The 18,277-nt window shown below is 38.1% G+C and overlaps 1 protein-coding gene across 3 annotated transcripts in view; it reads left to right on the top strand.

Annotated features, from left to right (window-relative positions):
• Positions 1-18,277, top strand: part of LOC150077923 (uncharacterized) — a 56,405-nt gene that overhangs the window by 1,227 nt on the left and 36,901 nt on the right. For all 3 annotated transcript variants that reach the window (XM_090385117.1, XM_090385118.1, XM_090385116.1), the window contains exon 2: positions 6,358-6,441. In XM_090385117.1, coding sequence (XP_090241243.1) covers positions 6,381-6,441 — 61 coding nt within the window. In that variant the 5' untranslated portion in view covers positions 6,358-6,380. The remainder of the gene's footprint in view (positions 1-6,357; positions 6,442-18,277) is intronic.

Below are 18,277 nucleotides of genomic sequence, written 5' to 3' on the forward strand. Positions count from 1 at the left end.
CAAGAATCTTTTCTTCCTCACCATTTTCAAATAGCAAAAATCCTTCACCTTTCAATTTCTTATATTCATCTGGGATGATCAGTTTTGATAATGAATCCAGAAGACAAGGATAAGATTTAGCTGAAGCTCTATGAAGCATTGATTGTATGTTTTCATAGCCAGGCATAGCAGAAGCAACTTCTATATCTTCAGAATCTGGTGCTTTGTTTAATATTTTCCTATAAACTGTAGTAACTGCTGTTTCTGGCTGTGTACCAGGGGCATTACTCCACTTGCTCATCAATCCCCTGTAAAGGGTCATTAGAGTGAAAAGGATTGAAGGTATGGAATTATATACTTGCTTGTGGCAACTGACAGTAGCATAACCCACCCCCCAACCATTGGAATTATGGCAGGTTATGATTATGGCAAGTGTTCATTAGGGCATGTACGATTAGGCAAGTGAGACTAAACCCCATAATGATAGTGTAGTGAGTTTTCTGTTCATCTAGAAGACTCAATTTCGGCGTACATTTCTTCAACCTCTTCATCATCATGGCTCGATGTTGGTGCATAAATCATTATAACCTTTAGCTTATACCTCTTAGAAATCCTGGTAGTAGTCTTGACACCCTTGGTGATGTACTTTTGAATTCCAAAATTTTTTTTATCTTTATGGACCAGAAAGCCAACTTCACCTTCACTGTTTCCATTGGTGTACAGCAGATTTCCACTTGATAAACTTATAAGCGATTCATTTCTTCTTCTTGTTTCAGCCAAACCGATGATATTCCAATTTACATTTTCTAATTCCTTTTCCAGCTCTAGTATCCTGTGTCTTCGTCGATGCACTATCTTACGTTGTAACAGGCCAAGTGCACTGACCTTAGTCACCCCCAAATGTTCATGGAGGATGGTTATAACTGTTCCCTCAGATATGTCATATTCCATAGAGATTTAGGACACCTTTAAATTTTTGTCATTCAGCACAAGGGCTTACACAGCATATTTCTGGAGTGGTTGCTGTCACAGGCCTTCCTCGACGTGGATCATCTTCGATGGACTCTACCCCACTTGAATTGTTCTGACCAGTATTTTGCCCTGTACTGTTGAAGGGTGCACTGTTGCCATATGCAGCCACCATCCTTTCATGAATGGCTTTTGGCTGATTTCCTTCTTTTGTGAGAAACTTGTTGATTGAACGATGCTCCAATTTCAGCAAATCTATAATTTGATACAGTTGTCTTCTTTCTGTTACAGCAGCACAGCCTAAAAACATAGTGGGATCAAAATTAGTGTGATTCAAGTTGAGATATGTAGGAACATGATAAATCATTGAAATATAACTGACACTTTGGTACCTTAGGTAGATAATTTATTGGATTCCCATCGTATTTGAAGTCTTTCCTTATATGGATGCTTTTTTTTGCTAATCTTACTAGGTACACAGCTTGTCTTTGGACTATTTCAAGTAGCTTGATGTGTGTCCCTCTCTCTTTTTTTTTTATACTGTTTTATTATGGCCTATCTCCATTAACAAATAATTGATAGTACACTGTTGGGCCCTCCTTGCCAATTGTCTACACTATTCAGAGAATTTCATGTCAGCTATATAGTAACTACTAAATTCATATCTTCTATTTTTAGTTCAAATCCATCAAATGTGCAAATTATTTTGGGGTTGCTATTCACCAAGTGCAGGACCATACTTACACTTCATAGAGTCCGAGGTGCTAAGCTGTTGCTAGTCCCCCTTTAAAGATACCAGAATCCAAAAAGAAAAAAAACCTTGCATATATAAATATAATCATAATAAAAAACCAAATATTTTTATTGATCTGTTTAAACCCATATATTACAATACTGCAAAATATAAAGAACAGTACCAAACTAAACTGTGTTGCAACAGACCATGAGGGTAGGATGATTGGCCGTACTCTGGACATCACAACTAAAGCCAGTAATTGACTGAAACAACTCAACCTAACTGAACAGAAACATTCAAATGGAAAGATTGAGCCAACCACACTAAGGACCTTCTGCAACAGGACCAGGACCGGACACGGAATTGACACAGTCCACAGCTCACCTGTCTCAAGATCCCTCTGCGGCAGAAGACACCAGTGATCATCAAGTCAGACTTGACTCTACACATCTCCTGAACCTGACATCAGTGGCTGTGACCTCTGGACATGACTATTGCTGCAGCTTGCTGCCAAGGCCATTGGCCTCCCCACACCAGTGCACTCTTGCAAGGTTCTTTCTTCCTACTTCCTGGATGGGGGAAGTCTGTTATCTCCCCACCTCCTTGCCACCCCATTTTCTTCCCTACAGTGGGGCATGTGTATGCCTTTTTTCTTTTTTTTTTTTTTTAAGGTGGCAGGACCTGCCACTGAAATCTTAAGAAATTAGGTGGCAGGACCTGCCAGAGTAAATATAACTATACTGGGTGTACCTGGTCTCCTTCCACGGGACCAAGTGTGGGCAATGGCGGATCCCATTAGGAGCCCAACGGCTAAAAGGCTAGATGAACAACGGTACAAAACATTACACATCACAATATCCATACAGTTTTAAATCTACAGTGTACTGTATCACACGACAATGTATACTACCCAGAGATGGGGGAAATTCCTGATGCTGTTTGACCGAAAACACTTTATGAACTATTACTCCAGTTGATATAGGTCGTACAGCACCTTAAGTTGTCATAATCTCCTTTCTTGAGATTGAAAACCTTTGCTTTGCCTTTAACAATTGCTGTCTTTCTCTTTCATCATCTAGCTTAGAACTTTGTGATTACTTCCAATGGTTCCTGTACTCTCAGCCCTCTGATGTCATCTGGTTTATGGGAGATGGTCAGGTCTAGAATATTTTTTCCCCTAGTACATTCCCCTAACATGCTGATGCAAATAACAATCATCCATTTCATCTAATTTTTTTTTAGATTAAATGAAGAACACACTAAGAAAATATACTGACATCTGTCTCTAGAGATTTTTCCACTTAAAGAATGGTGCATAATTCAAACTGTGTCAAACCTAATTCAAAGAATTATTGAATAAAATTTCAATAATTCTTTGAATTAGGTTTGGCACACTGGAGTCCTAACTCCTCAGATGAAGGCACTCTACCAACGAAAGTGTATAGTATTTCAACACACTCTTAAATCTCATCATTGGCCAGAGTTTAGAAGCTGGTCATATGCTGCGATAGTCTAAACCATGTAACCGTTACCTAGATAAAGATTATTTATGTTCAGGTCTTTATCTGGATAAGAACTTTGTAGTTCAGCTTGTTATATCTGGTATTTAGGGATTATTGAAATGTATTTTTATTTAATTCTGCAATTTACAGTTCCATTGTGGTGCAGAGGAGTGGGAGTCTCAGTGGATTAAATTCTGTTTAAAATGGATTTGGCATGTAGTTTCAAGGTTATGTACTGATTGTTTCTTAGTAACTGGCAGAAGGAGACCACGTTGAATTGTAAATCCTTTCGTAATGTGAAATGCAGTGTTTGTGAACAGTTTATTGCACATTATCATGCTACCAAAACAAACTGTTTTTGGGTTGCCCTACATATATTCACAATGTGATGTAGTAGTGGCATGTGATGCAAGAAAGCAAGTGCAGCATTAGCCAAAAAAAAAAAAAAAAAACACCATTCCCTCCAAATGCCTGTCCAATTCCTCCTTAAATTTATTCAACCTATCAACTGTCGTTTCCACAACCTATCGTTGTGGAAACGACAGATGGAAGTTTGTTCCAGCAATTAACCATCCGCTGGCTAAAGGCAAATTTCCGCACATCTATTCTACATCTGTCTTTTCTTAATTTGAATTTAGGCCCCCTTAGTTTCGTAATCTGAACAAGTGGAAGGATTCCATTAGAATTCAGCGTGCTCAACCCATTCAAGGCCTTATACACCTCAATCAGATCACCGCGCAGGTGCCTAGTCTCCAGCCACTGCAATTTGCAGAACTTAAGCCTCTCTTGGTAAGAGGATCCCTTCATTCCCCTCACCAATCTTGTTGCCCTTCTCTGTACACGCTCAAGTAAATCTACATCCTTCCTAAAATGAGGCCTCCAGACCTGTACGCAGTACTCAAGGCGTGGCCTGACCATTGCCTTATACAGAGGGACAATCACCTCCTGTTCCCTGCTAGCAAAATTCCTATATATCATTGACAAAACCCCATGACCTGATCTGGCAGCCTGTCTGCATTGCTCAGAAAACTTCATATCTGACTGCACAATTACTCCCAGGTCTTTTTCATTTTCTACTACCTTAAGTGTAGTACCACACAGTTGGTACGTTTCTCTGGGGTTACTTCTACCCATATGCAGTACTTTGCATTTGTCAAGGTTAAACTTCAGTTTCCACTTCTTAGCCCATCTGCCCAAATTATCTAGATCCTGTTGCAGTAGCAAACTGCCATAACTGTCATTAACAACCCTGCCAACCTTTGTATGATCTGCAAACTTCGACATTAAGCCTGATATACCTTCATCAATATCATTGATAAATATACAAAACAACAGTGGACCTAACACCGAACCCTGTGGGACTCCACTAATAACATTAGTCCAAGAAGAGCAGCACCCATTGATTACCACCCTCTGTCTTCTCCCACTTAACCATCCTTTTATCCATTGTAGCAACTTACCCTTAATACCATTCTGCTCCAATTTGTACAATAGTCTTCCATGCGCAACAGTGTCAAAAGCTTTCCTGAAATCCAAATATATATCAAAATTATTTTTTGCATCCAGTTCCTTTGTGACCACATCATAATATCCTATCAAATTTGTCAGACAAGACTTTCCCTTAACAAACCCATGCTGTGTCTGAACTATTGCTGCAGTCTTGTCTAGATGATCCTGCAATGCATCTTTAACCAGTGACTCCATTATTTTACCCGGAACAGAAGTTAAACTAACTGGTCTGTAATTACTCGTGCCACCCTTCGATTCCCCTTTGTGAACTGGGGATACATTTGCACATCTCCAGTCCGTGGGAACCTCCCCTGAGTCCAAGGATGCTCTCATAATTATGGCTAAGGGTTTGCTTAGTTGCTTTGCCGCCTCCTTTAATATAACTGGATAGATCCCATCCACCCCAGGTGCTTTTCTTATGTTCAACTTCAACAATTTCTCCTCCACTTTGCTTTCATTAAGCAAAGTGGAGGAGAAATTATTACAAAATCATTAAGTATCCTGCTACAATTTGATAACCTTCTGCCATTTTCAAACCTTAATAATTCCTCATGTGTGAATGTAGATACAAAATACTCATTCAGTTTGTTTGCTATCTGAGCAGGATCATCAACAGTTGAACCATCAATGTCAAGTGGACCAATCAGATTCATCCCCTTCCTTTTAGAGTTTATATAAAGAAATCCTTGCTGTTTTTCTTAGCATCTTTTGCCAAGGATTTCTCGTAATCTGCCTTTGCCCGCCTAACCTCCTTTGTGACCTGATTACAGACTAGCTTATATCTGCCATAGGCTTCTGAGTCGTTTGATAAATTATATGCCTCCCATGCATTTTTCTTCTCTGTTACGAGTCTCATTAGTTCATTTGATAACCATTTAGGCCTAAACCTTGAACAATATTTCTTAATAGGTATGAAACTTTTAGTAGCATCCACGATTAATTCCTTGAATGCTTCCCACTTAGAATTTACTATTAGTAACATCGTCAGTTTATTCCACTGTACAGAATTTAAAAACTGTCTGAGACCACTGTACTCACCTTTACGGAAGCAAAAACTCTTTCCTTTACCCCTGATGGTAATTAAATCTTTAAGTAAATCCCACATCAGTACACTGATCACTGCCAACTAGTGGTTCCTTTATCTGCAAATGCAACTGAGGATGTGATGAGCACACCCTCATAGTTGTTGTCTTGAAGCTTATTGCCATTTCTTCAGAATACAATAAGAATCTTCTATAACTGCCAAAGCAGCTAAACAGCATAATATCACTATGAATATTGAATGAGCATAGGTTACTGGATAATGAGTGATTATAAGTAAAATAGGGAATATTATACTTAATAGGAAAATTATCTGAATATAGGAAAACCATATTTTAAAATATAGTTCACACGTTGAATTTTGAAGATATTTTTGTATAACTGAGTGGTCAGCATGGGGGCACAGTAATACATCTGTCTGAGTTGAATGTGGGTCAGGCTGATGCGATTGCCTAAATACAGTAACACCCTTGTATTTTCTATCTTGTAAACTCCTTGAATCCTATGTGGCTATGTTACAGTATGAACAAAAAAAATTTTTTTATTTTTTAGTGCTGCTTGGAATGATTAACTATATGTCACTTGGATTTTATATCATTGGTTTGTGTAATTTATTTTTAGACATACTGAAAAATTGGCAAGTAATGGCTGCTGCAGTGTGGCTGGATAAAGAAAATATAACTCCTCGTCATCAAATTATAAATGGTAAGGTTTTTTTTTTAACTGAGGGTTTAGCACAAAAAGACAAGTCTTTTGAAAACTAAAATTTAATTTAAGATAACAAAAGTTAAAGTGAAATGATACCCATAATGCAAAGTGTGGTATCTAGAGTTTCAAATTTGAACAACATGAAACAGTTTTAAAGTGGTACTGGAAATCTGAGAATGAATGTGAAGTTCAAATAGTGCAGATGAATTTTTCACAAACCATGAAGAACAATTTCAAGAATTTTGTAATAAATTTGAGACATTTACTGTGCAAGGTTTGGGAAGTCTTATTTGTCAGCAATTGAGAAAAATTCTGATATGGTATTGCAGCAGTTTGTATGATCATGAAAATCTGCAAGGATGGAGAATACCTGCCATTCAGTTGTTTACTGGTATTAATAGTGCCTAGAAGCAAAAGATGGACAACTTGATCATCTGCGCTAGTTCACCATATGTCACACACTATTATTTCTGCACACCCAGTAATAATAGTTTTTGATGTCTAATTTTATTTCCTAAAATATGTGCACATCTTTTTTGAGACACTGTATGAGAGACAGCAGTATAAATAGGCCATTTGCAACAGTGAGGCTTTCCTTGCGACGGGTTCTGAACCCGAGGTACAGAAAGAATTCTCAACATTTAAATTCAATCTGATATGCAGACTAGCATTGCTAATAATGAAATGAGTTGGATGCTTCTGATAGCTACAGGTAGTCTCATAAAATTGCCTTGATAGCACAGACACCTTTCCCCCATACCAGTTATAAGAATAGTGTTTTGGATAGCTTCTTTTTACAATCTTGACGTGCAGCAAGTTGCTATGTACTTGGAAGACATAGGTACCCTGTTTGTGCTACAACCTGGTTTTGACGGGTAGTGTCCATAACTGATTTAATGGAAGTCTCCACTGAATCTTTGAACTAGCTTTTTATTGAAATGAGAGTATGGTGCACAGTATAGATGATTAAATCAGCACCTTTTGTAACAAGTTAGTTTTCTTAGGTGTATGCATTTTGTTCTGATTTTAAGCTCTGGATTCTAGTTTAGCATTACAATTTCTAAACTACAAATTTTTGTTTATTTTGAAATATAATTTTCATTTTAATTTTTTTAATTTAACCTTATACTTCAAGTTAAATTCATTTTATGGTTGTTGTGACTATAGAAATAATGCTTTATTATATAAATTTATTTTAAGATAAGCACCATTTATTCAATTGTGTTGAAAGTTTTGCTGTTTTAATGTTATATATGGGATTGTGGTTAAACTTAATTTTTTTTTCAGATTTCAATGTTATATGAAGAATTTGAGTAACACTGTGTTATGATGGATAATCATGCAACTTTCCCAGGAATCTGATTATTGATTTTTTTGTCATCATTGATTTACTGGTTTTCATTTGGCTTTTTGAGTTTGTCTTAGTTTATTTTGCTTCATGTTCAATTTATTTAACATAATGAGTTATATATTTAAACTTTCTTATTTTTCTACTTTTCTTTTCTTTCTTCATTTCATGTAGGTTGGCATCTTGCACAATGAACACTTCAGCCTTCTATACCTATTGGCATATACTCTAGTTTCACACACAGTGTATTTTAACTGGCACTCTAGCAGCATAGTGCATTGAAGGTGTTTGTTCATATTCCATTTCTACATGAGTTATAATCCACCTACATGGAAATTCTTTTTATATCAATCTCTACTCTCATTTATGTTCTTGATTTTATCCTTTAAAATTTTATGATCAAAAAGCTGTGGGCACTAAGAAATTCATACTCTTAGGATGTACTGAATGAAGAAAATATAAATTCTAACAAAAGAAACCTGATGTAATATGAACAGAATAATGGCAGTTTTTCAAAAAAAAAAAAAAAAATTGATCACTCATCTAAAAATATGTTTTTGGATATCTAGGATAATGTGTAAGAGCTTTACAACACCAGGTAAAGCTGATACCATACTCTATTACTGCAGTACTCTTAACTCTCATTTTTCATCAGAGTTTTTTTGTTAACCTTTTTAAATTGTGTCCATAGTTTCTATAGGGTTTAAATCCAGCAAATTACTAAGCCAGTGTAATGTTTTGTCATGTTTGGATGACAAAAAAGTTAACATTCTTTGCTTGGTGAAGCTGGGCAGGGTCATCTTTGAAATTTAATGATACTTCATTGAACATCTGTCTAGCTGAAGGTATCATTTAAGAAAAATGTGTTTTTGTATGTTATAGCTTTAGCAGTTCAGTCTTTCCATAGGGTTGGCTGAAAAATGCTATCCAGACCAGTGCATTGGTAGGAACTTCATGGTTTTGATTATATGAGAAGCATGTGGAAATCAACTGCAAAAAATTTTTATAGCAGTTATTGCCACTTAGATTGATTTTTCTTCCATCACTAAGCAAAACTTTGTCATTCTTCTTCAAACTAATATTGGTGCTGCTGTAATGCATGTTTGCTGCTACTCTTCCTTCAACATTCTCCTTACAATTCTGCAAATTTTTTTTCTCTTCCTTTCCACTGTTTGGCAAAACTCTATAAGAACAAGAAAATCTGTTTTGAGTGCATGTATGGGAAAGGTAGTTACTTGCTCTTGGAACTGACATGTTATTTCTTTTGCATTTACCTACTCTTTTGCTGCAACCCGTTCCCATTTCTTGCATTTTCTTTAATTGACATGAATATTTTGTGTTGTGTATTCCAACAACTTCATCAATTTCAGTGTTAATGCATGTTTGCTGCTGCTCTTTTATAGTTAGTAGTAGTATAATTTTAGTAGCCTTCCAAGGAGTAATATTAATTTTTGTTTCCATTCCTTCACTAATTTTGAAGTGCAAAGTCACTTATAATATTAAAATTACAGGATCCACTTGAAAACAGAATCACTCTCTATGATGGTTCAGAACAGTCTTTGAATGCATACAATTTCCCTTGGACTACTTACTTATGCAGAGGATTAAAAATGGAATGTGACTAATGCCCAATAAGTTTCCATATCCAAATGCTTAAAGGCACCATTCAGAGTAGTTCATGATAATATTTGGAAAAAGCCTTGAAAACCAGATTTATCATATTAAATATTTGAATTCCCTGGTTATAAACTAAATGTTTATTGTCAAAGATATACATACCAACAGTTAAGTACAATATATGAAGGCAAAGCCTTTGCTGCCTTAAAAATGGCTAGGGGATTGATATAATAGATGTATCAACTGGCAAGGAGAAAACTGACACTGAGATATCCAATATCTGCATGTCAGGGGTACAGTGAGTTAGTATAGAGATAGTGGTGTTTTTTTTTTTTTTTTTAATATAAAAACCCAAAGCATAAGGTGTATTGGAACCTGTAGTAGTTGTTACTGTGCTTTCATTGAAGGTTGAAAAGATGAAAGAAAATACTAGATAGTAGTTGACATTAGACTTGAATTTCTGTAGATTGTAATTTTCGGGGAAATACACATGAACAGTGTTACATGAATATAAATACACGAGCATGATAATGAAACCAAAGAATAGCAATGGTATACTTAAAAATAGCAGAGAAGGCATAATTCAAATAGAAGACTACTATAAAGAATTATATAAGGACCGAGGGAATGATGCCAGCAGTGGGGAAGATGGATCACAAATTAGCAATACATATGACATACCCGATATCCTTCCTGATGAGGTAGAACATGCACTGAAGAAAATGAAGAATCAGGAAGCCCCGAGTGAAGATGAAGTTACTGTAGAGCTGTTAAAATTGGGAGGAAGAGATAACACAGAAACTGGCAAGACTACACAAAATATATTAGGAAAGGTGTGCTGCCTAAGGAGTGGAATAATGCAATCATAATTTTGCTGCATAAGAAAGGAGATAAATCAGAAATTGGAAATTATAGACCAATTAGCTTAGCTTGTTGTCCCATATCTATAAGTTCTTCACAATGGATATTACTAACAGATTAGAAAAAATATTGATTAGAATCAACCAAAAGAGCAAACTGGCTTTATGACAGGATTCTCAACTATGGATAACCTTCACATAATATCACAGCTAATGGAGAAAGCAAATGAATATAAAATACCATTATGCCTGGCATTTGTGGATTATGAAAAGACATTTGACTCCATACAGCATAAGGCAAAGTTTCGGGCACTGGAAAGAAAAGGCATAAATATCTCATACATTATGATTTTGAAGAAAATATATGAGAAAGCTACCTCCTTTATTAGACTAGACAAAGATGGTAGCAAATTTAAAATTGAGAAAGGAGTTTGTCAAGGAGACAATATCTCTGAAGTTGTTTACTGCTTTCAGAAGATTAGACTTGTTGCAGAAAGGAGTCAATGTGAATGGAAAGTATCTAAAATATTTGCAATGAAGAATGGAACAAATTATATTAGAAGTCAGACTGTCAGATAAGAAGAGAAACCAGGATTAGGCAGCAAACACAAATAAGGGACATTTTATCGAAACTAAAGAACTGAAATGCACTTGGGCAGGACACATAGCTCAAAGACATGATGACAGATGGACCAAGAAAATAACAGAACGGTACCCAAGAGGAGCTAAAAGAAAACCTGGAAGACAACAATGGCGATTCATTCATACAAGAATAATTTTACTGACACGATCTGAGCAGACATTGACATAAGAAGATTTAAAACAGTAATCCAACCAAGTAAAAGAAGAATAGAAATTTTGCAGATCATCCCATATTGCATTCTTGTAATTTATTGTAAACAACACAAGGCTGAGAATGGCCACGAGAGGAAGGTTCTGTTGGAGAGAAACCATGACCAGGTTATGCTTTGAGGTGCACCCACCCACCTCAACTGTGTACTTGAAAGGGTTGTTTGTGAGAAAAAGATCAGAATTTGGCTTCACTGTTAGGATTGCCTGGTATTCTGGTAGGTAAAATTTGTGCAAAGTCATTAGTAATTGCAAAAACTTCAGCATCTTGATCAGCTGGATCATGCGACTATAAAATGGAAGCCAGCTGGAGTTGTAAACATTAAAATTACCTCACTGTTAGGAAAGTTGGACTGAAGAAAGTCAAGTTTCAAAGAGAGGATGTCAGAGAGTTCCAAGTGATTAGTGGAGTTGGGAGAAGGATAGCAGGCAACAGACGAACTTAATTTAACTTAAAATAATCTATCCCTCTATCAGAATGGGATAGAGGTATTTTAAGCCAGAGATCGAAAAGAAGAGATTACAAATTACTAAGTCTCTAACAAGAGCAGACATATGCACAAAAACTACCTTTTGAAGCTAAAGGAATTGTAAAGCAATTAATTAGGATAACTAGGTTGTTAATTAGGATCTGGAGAATGTTGTTGATATTGATAGTTCAACTGTTGATGATCCTATTCAGATAGCTAACAAACTGAATGAGTATTTTGCATCTACATTTACACATGGGGAGTTATTCAGGGAGGGGAATGCCAGAGTTGTATTAAACTCTGGCAGTGAGCTAAATGAGTTTGTAATAACTGAGAGCAAAGTGGAGCAGAAATTGTTGAAGATAAACATAAGAAAGGCACCTTGGGTGAATGGGATCTATCCAGTTATATTAAAGGAGGCAGAAAGGAAGTAAGCAAACCTTAACCATAATCATGAGAGCTTCCTTTGACTCGGGAGAGGTATCATTGGAACTGGAGATGTGCAAATGTGACCCCAATTCATAAAGGAGGACCAAAGGGTGACACAAGTAATTACAGACCTGCTAATTTAACTTCTGTTCTGGGGAAATTAATGGAGTCACTAGTTAAAGAAGCACTGCAGGATCATCTAGACAAGACTTCAGTTATAGTTCAGACACAGCATGGGTTTGTTTAGCATTAGTAGAGGCATTTGATGCAAGAAAGCAAGCTTATGCAGCATCAGCCAAAAAAAAAAATAAATAAAATAAATAAAAAATAACCACTTCCACTTCACCCCTCTGTTTGTTTGAAATACCTGTCCAGCTGAGCCTTAAACTTATTTAGGCTATCAACTTCCACGACAAGGGATGGAAGTCTGTTCCACCCTCTGGCTAAAGGCAAATTTCCTCATGTCTATCCTACATCTGTCTTTCCTCAATTTGAATTTATGCCCTCTCAGGTGATTATTCTGAGCAAGAGGAAGAATCCCATCAGCATTGAGCATGCTAAAACCATTCAAGGCTTTATACACCTCTATCAGATCACCTCGCTGGTGCCTAGTCCCAGACACTGTAATTTGCAAAACTTAAGCCTTTCTTCGTAAGAGCTCCCCTTTGTTCCATTCACTAATCTTGTTGCCCTTCTCTGTACTCGTTCCAGCATCTCTACAGGGTGTTTCAGTTAAACGTTTCAGAACTTCTAAGAGGGGTAGGGTACATCCGGACAACTCTAAATCATATACCAATGGGCAGAATCGAAAATTCTGAGCTTTAGTGCAGGGAATCTTAATTTCGCACAAGAACGCCAAGTTAGTAGGATGGATGATTACACGAACACAGAGTTAGCCGATATGCATTTGGCGTACGAGGCTGCAAATTGTAGTGGGCCAGCCGCACAGCGTTTGTACGCGGAACGATATCCGACGAGGCGTATTCCCAGTCATAATTTCTTTGCAATACTGCACCAGAGGTTAGCTGAGAGAGGTTCATTTGAAAGAGTTGACAGGGACAGGGTAAGAACAGCACGGACTCCAGCCGTCGAACAGAATGTGCTGCAGCATGTACAGGGGAATCCAAGAACGAGTACACGAAGTCTAGCAAACGCAGTCGGGGTTTCCCATTGCAGCGTCTGGAGGATTCTCCGAGAACAAGACATGCATCCGTTTCACGTGCAGCGTGTCCAGACACAGCAACCGGAGGATTATGCACCTCGTATTGCTTTTGCACAGTGGTACCTTGGAAAATGTGCTACAAATCCCCTTTTTCCTGCTGAAGTGTTGTTTTCCAATGAGGCATCCTTCACAAGGGAAGGAATTTTCAACACGCATAACGACCATATCTGGGCGGTCAGGAACTCGCATGCAATACGATGTCGTGCAGCACAGATTCGATTTTCGGTCAATGTATGGGCCGGTATTATGGGAGATCACCTCATCGGACCTTACCTATTACCGTGTCATCTAACCGGACCTATCTACTTGATCTTTCTGCAGCAAGTATTGCCACAACGTTTGAGAGATGAACAGATTTCTGTATCGACACAACACACAATGTGGTTCCAACACGATGGAGCCCCTGCCCATTATAGCGGAGGTGTTCGTAACTACCTGGATGTCACATTTGGTCAACAGTGGATCGGACGTGGTGGGCCCGTGCGTTGGCCTGCTCGGTCACCCGACCTATCATGTCTTGATTTTTATTTCTGGGGTCATATGAAATCGCTAGTTTATGACACCCCTGTTGACAATGCTGAGGAGCTGGTTGCAAGAATCGCAGTAGCTGCCGAAGAAATTCGAAATTCGCCTGGAGTATTCCAGAATGTTCGGATGTCCATGCGTCGGAGATGTGAGGCGTGCATTGTAGCCCGTGGAAGAAACTTCGAACACTTACTTTAATCCATGTACCTTTTGCTTCTTTTCATGTATTATTAAAACGATTTCTCACTTACGGTCTCTTTTCTTTATGGTGCTTCTGTGTACAACACCGCTTCGGAAAGCATTTCTGACCCCACATTGCTATATGATTTCGAGTTGTCAGGATGTACCCTATCCCTCTTAGAAGTTCTGAAACGTTTAACTGAAACACCCTGTATATCCTTCTTGAAATGAGGCCTCCAGAACTGTATACAGTACTCTAGGTGTGGCTGACCGTTGCATTATACAAGGGAATAATCACCACCTTATCCCTGCTAGAAAAATTCCTATATATCATCGACAATACACCATGAGCTACTCTTGCAGCCTATCTACACTGCTCAGAGAACTTCATATCTGCCTGCACAACCACCCCCAGGTCCCTTTCATTCTCTACCACTGTCAGTGTAGTACGACAGAGTTGATACGTTGCTCTGGGGTTGCTGTTTCCCATATGTAGTAATTTACATTTGTCAATGTTAAACTTCATTTGCCACCTCTCAGCCCATCTGCTCAACCTTTCCAGATCCTGTTGCAGTAGCGTAGTGTCCTTGACAACCCTGCCAACCTTCGTATCGTCTGCAAACTTGGACATTAAGCTTGATATACCATCATCAGTATCATTTATAAATACAGAAAACAATAATGGACCCAATACTGAACCCTGAGGGACTCCACTAATAACATTAGTCCACAATGAGCAGTGTCCATTGATTACCACTCTGTCTTCTCTCCCTCAACCATCCCTTTATCCATAGCAGCAATTTGCCTGCAATGCCACACTGCTCCAATTTGTGCATCTTCCATGTGCAACAGTATCAAAAGCCTTTCTAAGATCCAAGTATATAATATCAAAGTTATTCCCTGCATCCAGTTCTTTTGTGACTGCATCATAGTATCCAATCAAATTGGTCAGGCAAGACTTCCCCTTAACAAAACCATGCTGTGTCTGAGCTATAACTGAAGTCTTGTCTAGATGATCCTGCAGTGCTTCTTTAACCAGTGCCTCCATTAATTTTCCAGGAACAGAAGTTAAACTAACAGGTCTATAATTACTTGTGTCGCCCTTTGATCCTCCTTTATGAATTGGGGTCACATTTGAACATCTCCAGTCCATGGGTACTTCCCCTGAGTCCAAGGAAGCTCTCATAATTATGGCTAAGGGTTTGCTTACTTCCTTTGCTGCCTCCTTTAATATAACTGGATAGATCCCATCCACTCCAGGTGCCTTTCTTGTGTTTATCTTCAACAATTTCTCCTCCACTTTACTCTCAGTTATTACAAGATTCTCTAGCTTACTGCCAGAGTTGAATACACCTCTGGCATTCCCCTTGCCGAATAACTCCTCATGTGTGAATGTCGATGCAAAATATTCATTCAGTTTGTTAGCTACCTGAGCAGGATCATCAGTTGACCCATCGATATCAAGTGGACCAATCTGATTCATCCCCTTCCTTCTAGAGTTTACATAAGTAAAGAACTCTTTGCTGTTTTTCTTTGCATCCCTTGCCAAAGATTTCTCGTAATCTGCCTTTGCCTGCCTAACCTCCTTCGTAACTTGGTTACAGATCAACTTGTATCTATCATAGGCTTCTGTGTCACGTGTTAATTTGTATGTATCCCATGCATTTTTCTTCTCTACCATATGTCTCATTAGTTCATCTGACATCCACCTAGGCCTAAACCTTGAACAACATTTCTTAGTTGGTATGTAAAGTCTAGTAGCATTCCAAGATGAGTTCTTTGAATGCTTCCCATTTTGAATTTGCTGTTGGTAACATCATCAGTTGGTCCCACTGCATAGAATTTAAATACTGTCTCAGTCCACTGTAGTTGCCTTTACGAAAAGCAATAACCCTTCCCTTTACCCCCTGCTGGTAGTTACCTCTTTGAGGTAACATCCCACTTCAGCACACTGTGATCACTGCCACCTAGTGGTTCATTTATCTGCAGAATTCTTAATGCATGAAGAAATCACTACTGATAATCAAATCAAGAGTATTACTCCCTCTAGTTGCCTCCCGAACATGCTGAATGTAAGAAAACAATCATCCAATAAATCCACAAAAGCCTTGCTAGTGTGTGACGTGACCAGCCCCCAAATTCCAGTCAATATCTGGGAAATTAAAATCCCCCATTATAAGACTCTCTGATTTACTGGCCCACTCTATTTCCCTGTTCCCTGTACAGTTTCTTATTATACTCATCAGAGTCATTAGGCCTATAGCACACTCCTACTCTCAATTTTGATATCCCAATGCTTATGTCACACCAAACTGACTCGACACTGCACTGTCCAGCAATGTCAACTGGCTTCACTTCCTTGGATTTTATGTATTCCTTAACTAATAGCATAACCTCTCCTCCCTTCCTATCCTGTCTATCCTTTCTGTAGACATTGTACTCCCCAAATTCCAGTTCTGCATTCCTTATATCTGTGTGACACCACATCTCTGAAATCTCGGGGAAGTCTTGTCTCACCAATTTGATTGGATACTATGATTAGGTATCTAATCAAAGGAACTGGATGCAAAGAATAATTTTGATATCATATACTGGATCTTAGGAAGGCTTTTGGTACTGTTGCACATGGAAGACTGCTGTACAAATTGGAGCAGTGTGGCATTGGAAAATTTCTGTTATGGATAAAGGGAAGGTTGAGTGGGAGAAAACAGAATGGTAATCAATGGACACTGCTCTTTGTGGATTAATGTTATTAGTGGAGTCCCCCACGGTTCAATGTTGGGTCCTTTGTTGTTTTCTGTATTTATTAATGATATTGATGAAGATATATCAGGTCAAAGTTTGCAGATGATGCAAAGGTTGGCAGGATTGTTAATGACAGTATGTCATTGCATCAGGATTTAGAAAAGTTGAGCAGATGGTCTGAGAGGTGGCAGCTAAAGTTTTACATTGACAAATGTATAGTACTGCATATGAGTAGCATAACCCCAGAGTAATGTATGAACTATGTGGTACTACACTCGGCGGTAGAGAATGAAAAAGACCTTGGAGTAATTGTGCAGTCAGATATGAATTTTTCTTAGCAGTGCAGATGGTCTGCAAGAGTAACTCACGGTATCTTGTCAATGATATACATGAATCTTTCTAGCAGCGATAAGGAAATGATTATCCCCTTGTATAATGCAGTGGTCAGGCCACACCTTGAGTACTGTATACAGGTCTGGAGGTCTCATTTTAGGAAGGATGTAGAGCTGCTGGAACAAGTACAGAGAAGGGCAACAAGATTAATGAATGGAACAAAGGGTTGCTCTTATGAAGAAACGCTTAAGGTTTGCAAATTACAGTGTCTGGTGACTTAGGCACCTGTGAGGTGATCTTATTGAGGTGTATAAGGCCTTGAATGGTTTGAGCATGCTCAGTGCTGATGGAATTCTTTCTCTTGCCCAGATTAAATTAAAATTGAGGAAAGACAGTTGTAGAATAATGTGTGGAAATTTGCCTTTAGCCAACGCGTGGTTGATTGCTGGAACAAACTTCCATCTGTTGTAGAAGTTGACAGCTTAAATAAATTCAAGACAGAACTAGACAAACATTTGGAGTGAATGGATCGGTGAAATGGGAATTATTTCTTTTTTTTTTTTTTTTTTTTTTGGCTGATGCTATATAAGCTTGCTTTCTTGCATCATATGCCTCTACTAATGGTAATTCTCTACTAATGCCAAGGATAGCAGGCAACAGAGAAATTTGACAGAATTATATAGAGATATTTTAAGCCAGAGATTGAAAAGAGGAGATTCCAAATTAAGTCTCTGACAAGGAATATCAGCAGTCATATTATTATTATTAGCAGCATATGGTGCAAGGAAGCCTAAAGCTTATGCTGCACCAGCTAAAAATAAATTTCTGAATTACCCTGAGAGAGAGAGAGAGAGAGAGAGAGAGAGAGAGAGAGAGAGAGAGAGAGAGAGAGAGAGAGAGAGAGAGAGAGAGAGAGAGAGAGAGAGATAACAAGAATCAGAAGGGAATCACCCAGAAAAAGAAGAATGATGATATCCAGCAAACTACCCTGGGTGTGCCAAGCCCATACTCACCAGATGTGAGCCCCTGGGTTTATATGCAAATGTTTACCCCAGGGACTCATAGTCCTAAGCTGGATATCATCATTCTTCTTTCTTTTTGATTCCCTTCTACTTCTCTCTCTCTTCAGAGTAACTTGGGGATTTTTTTTTTTTTTTTTTTTGATTGGTGCAGTGTAAGCCTCAGGTTTCCTTGTGCCATGTAGCTAATAATAATAATAATAATAAAAAGTATTGTCTTTGAAGCTAAAGGAATC

Source organism: Mastigoproctus giganteus, chromosome 11, assembly GCF_048544385.1.
Source record: "Mastigoproctus giganteus isolate SK-2022 chromosome 11, ASM4854438v1, whole genome shotgun sequence".
Taxonomy (NCBI): Eukaryota; Metazoa; Arthropoda; class Arachnida; order Uropygi; family Thelyphonidae; genus Mastigoproctus; species Mastigoproctus giganteus.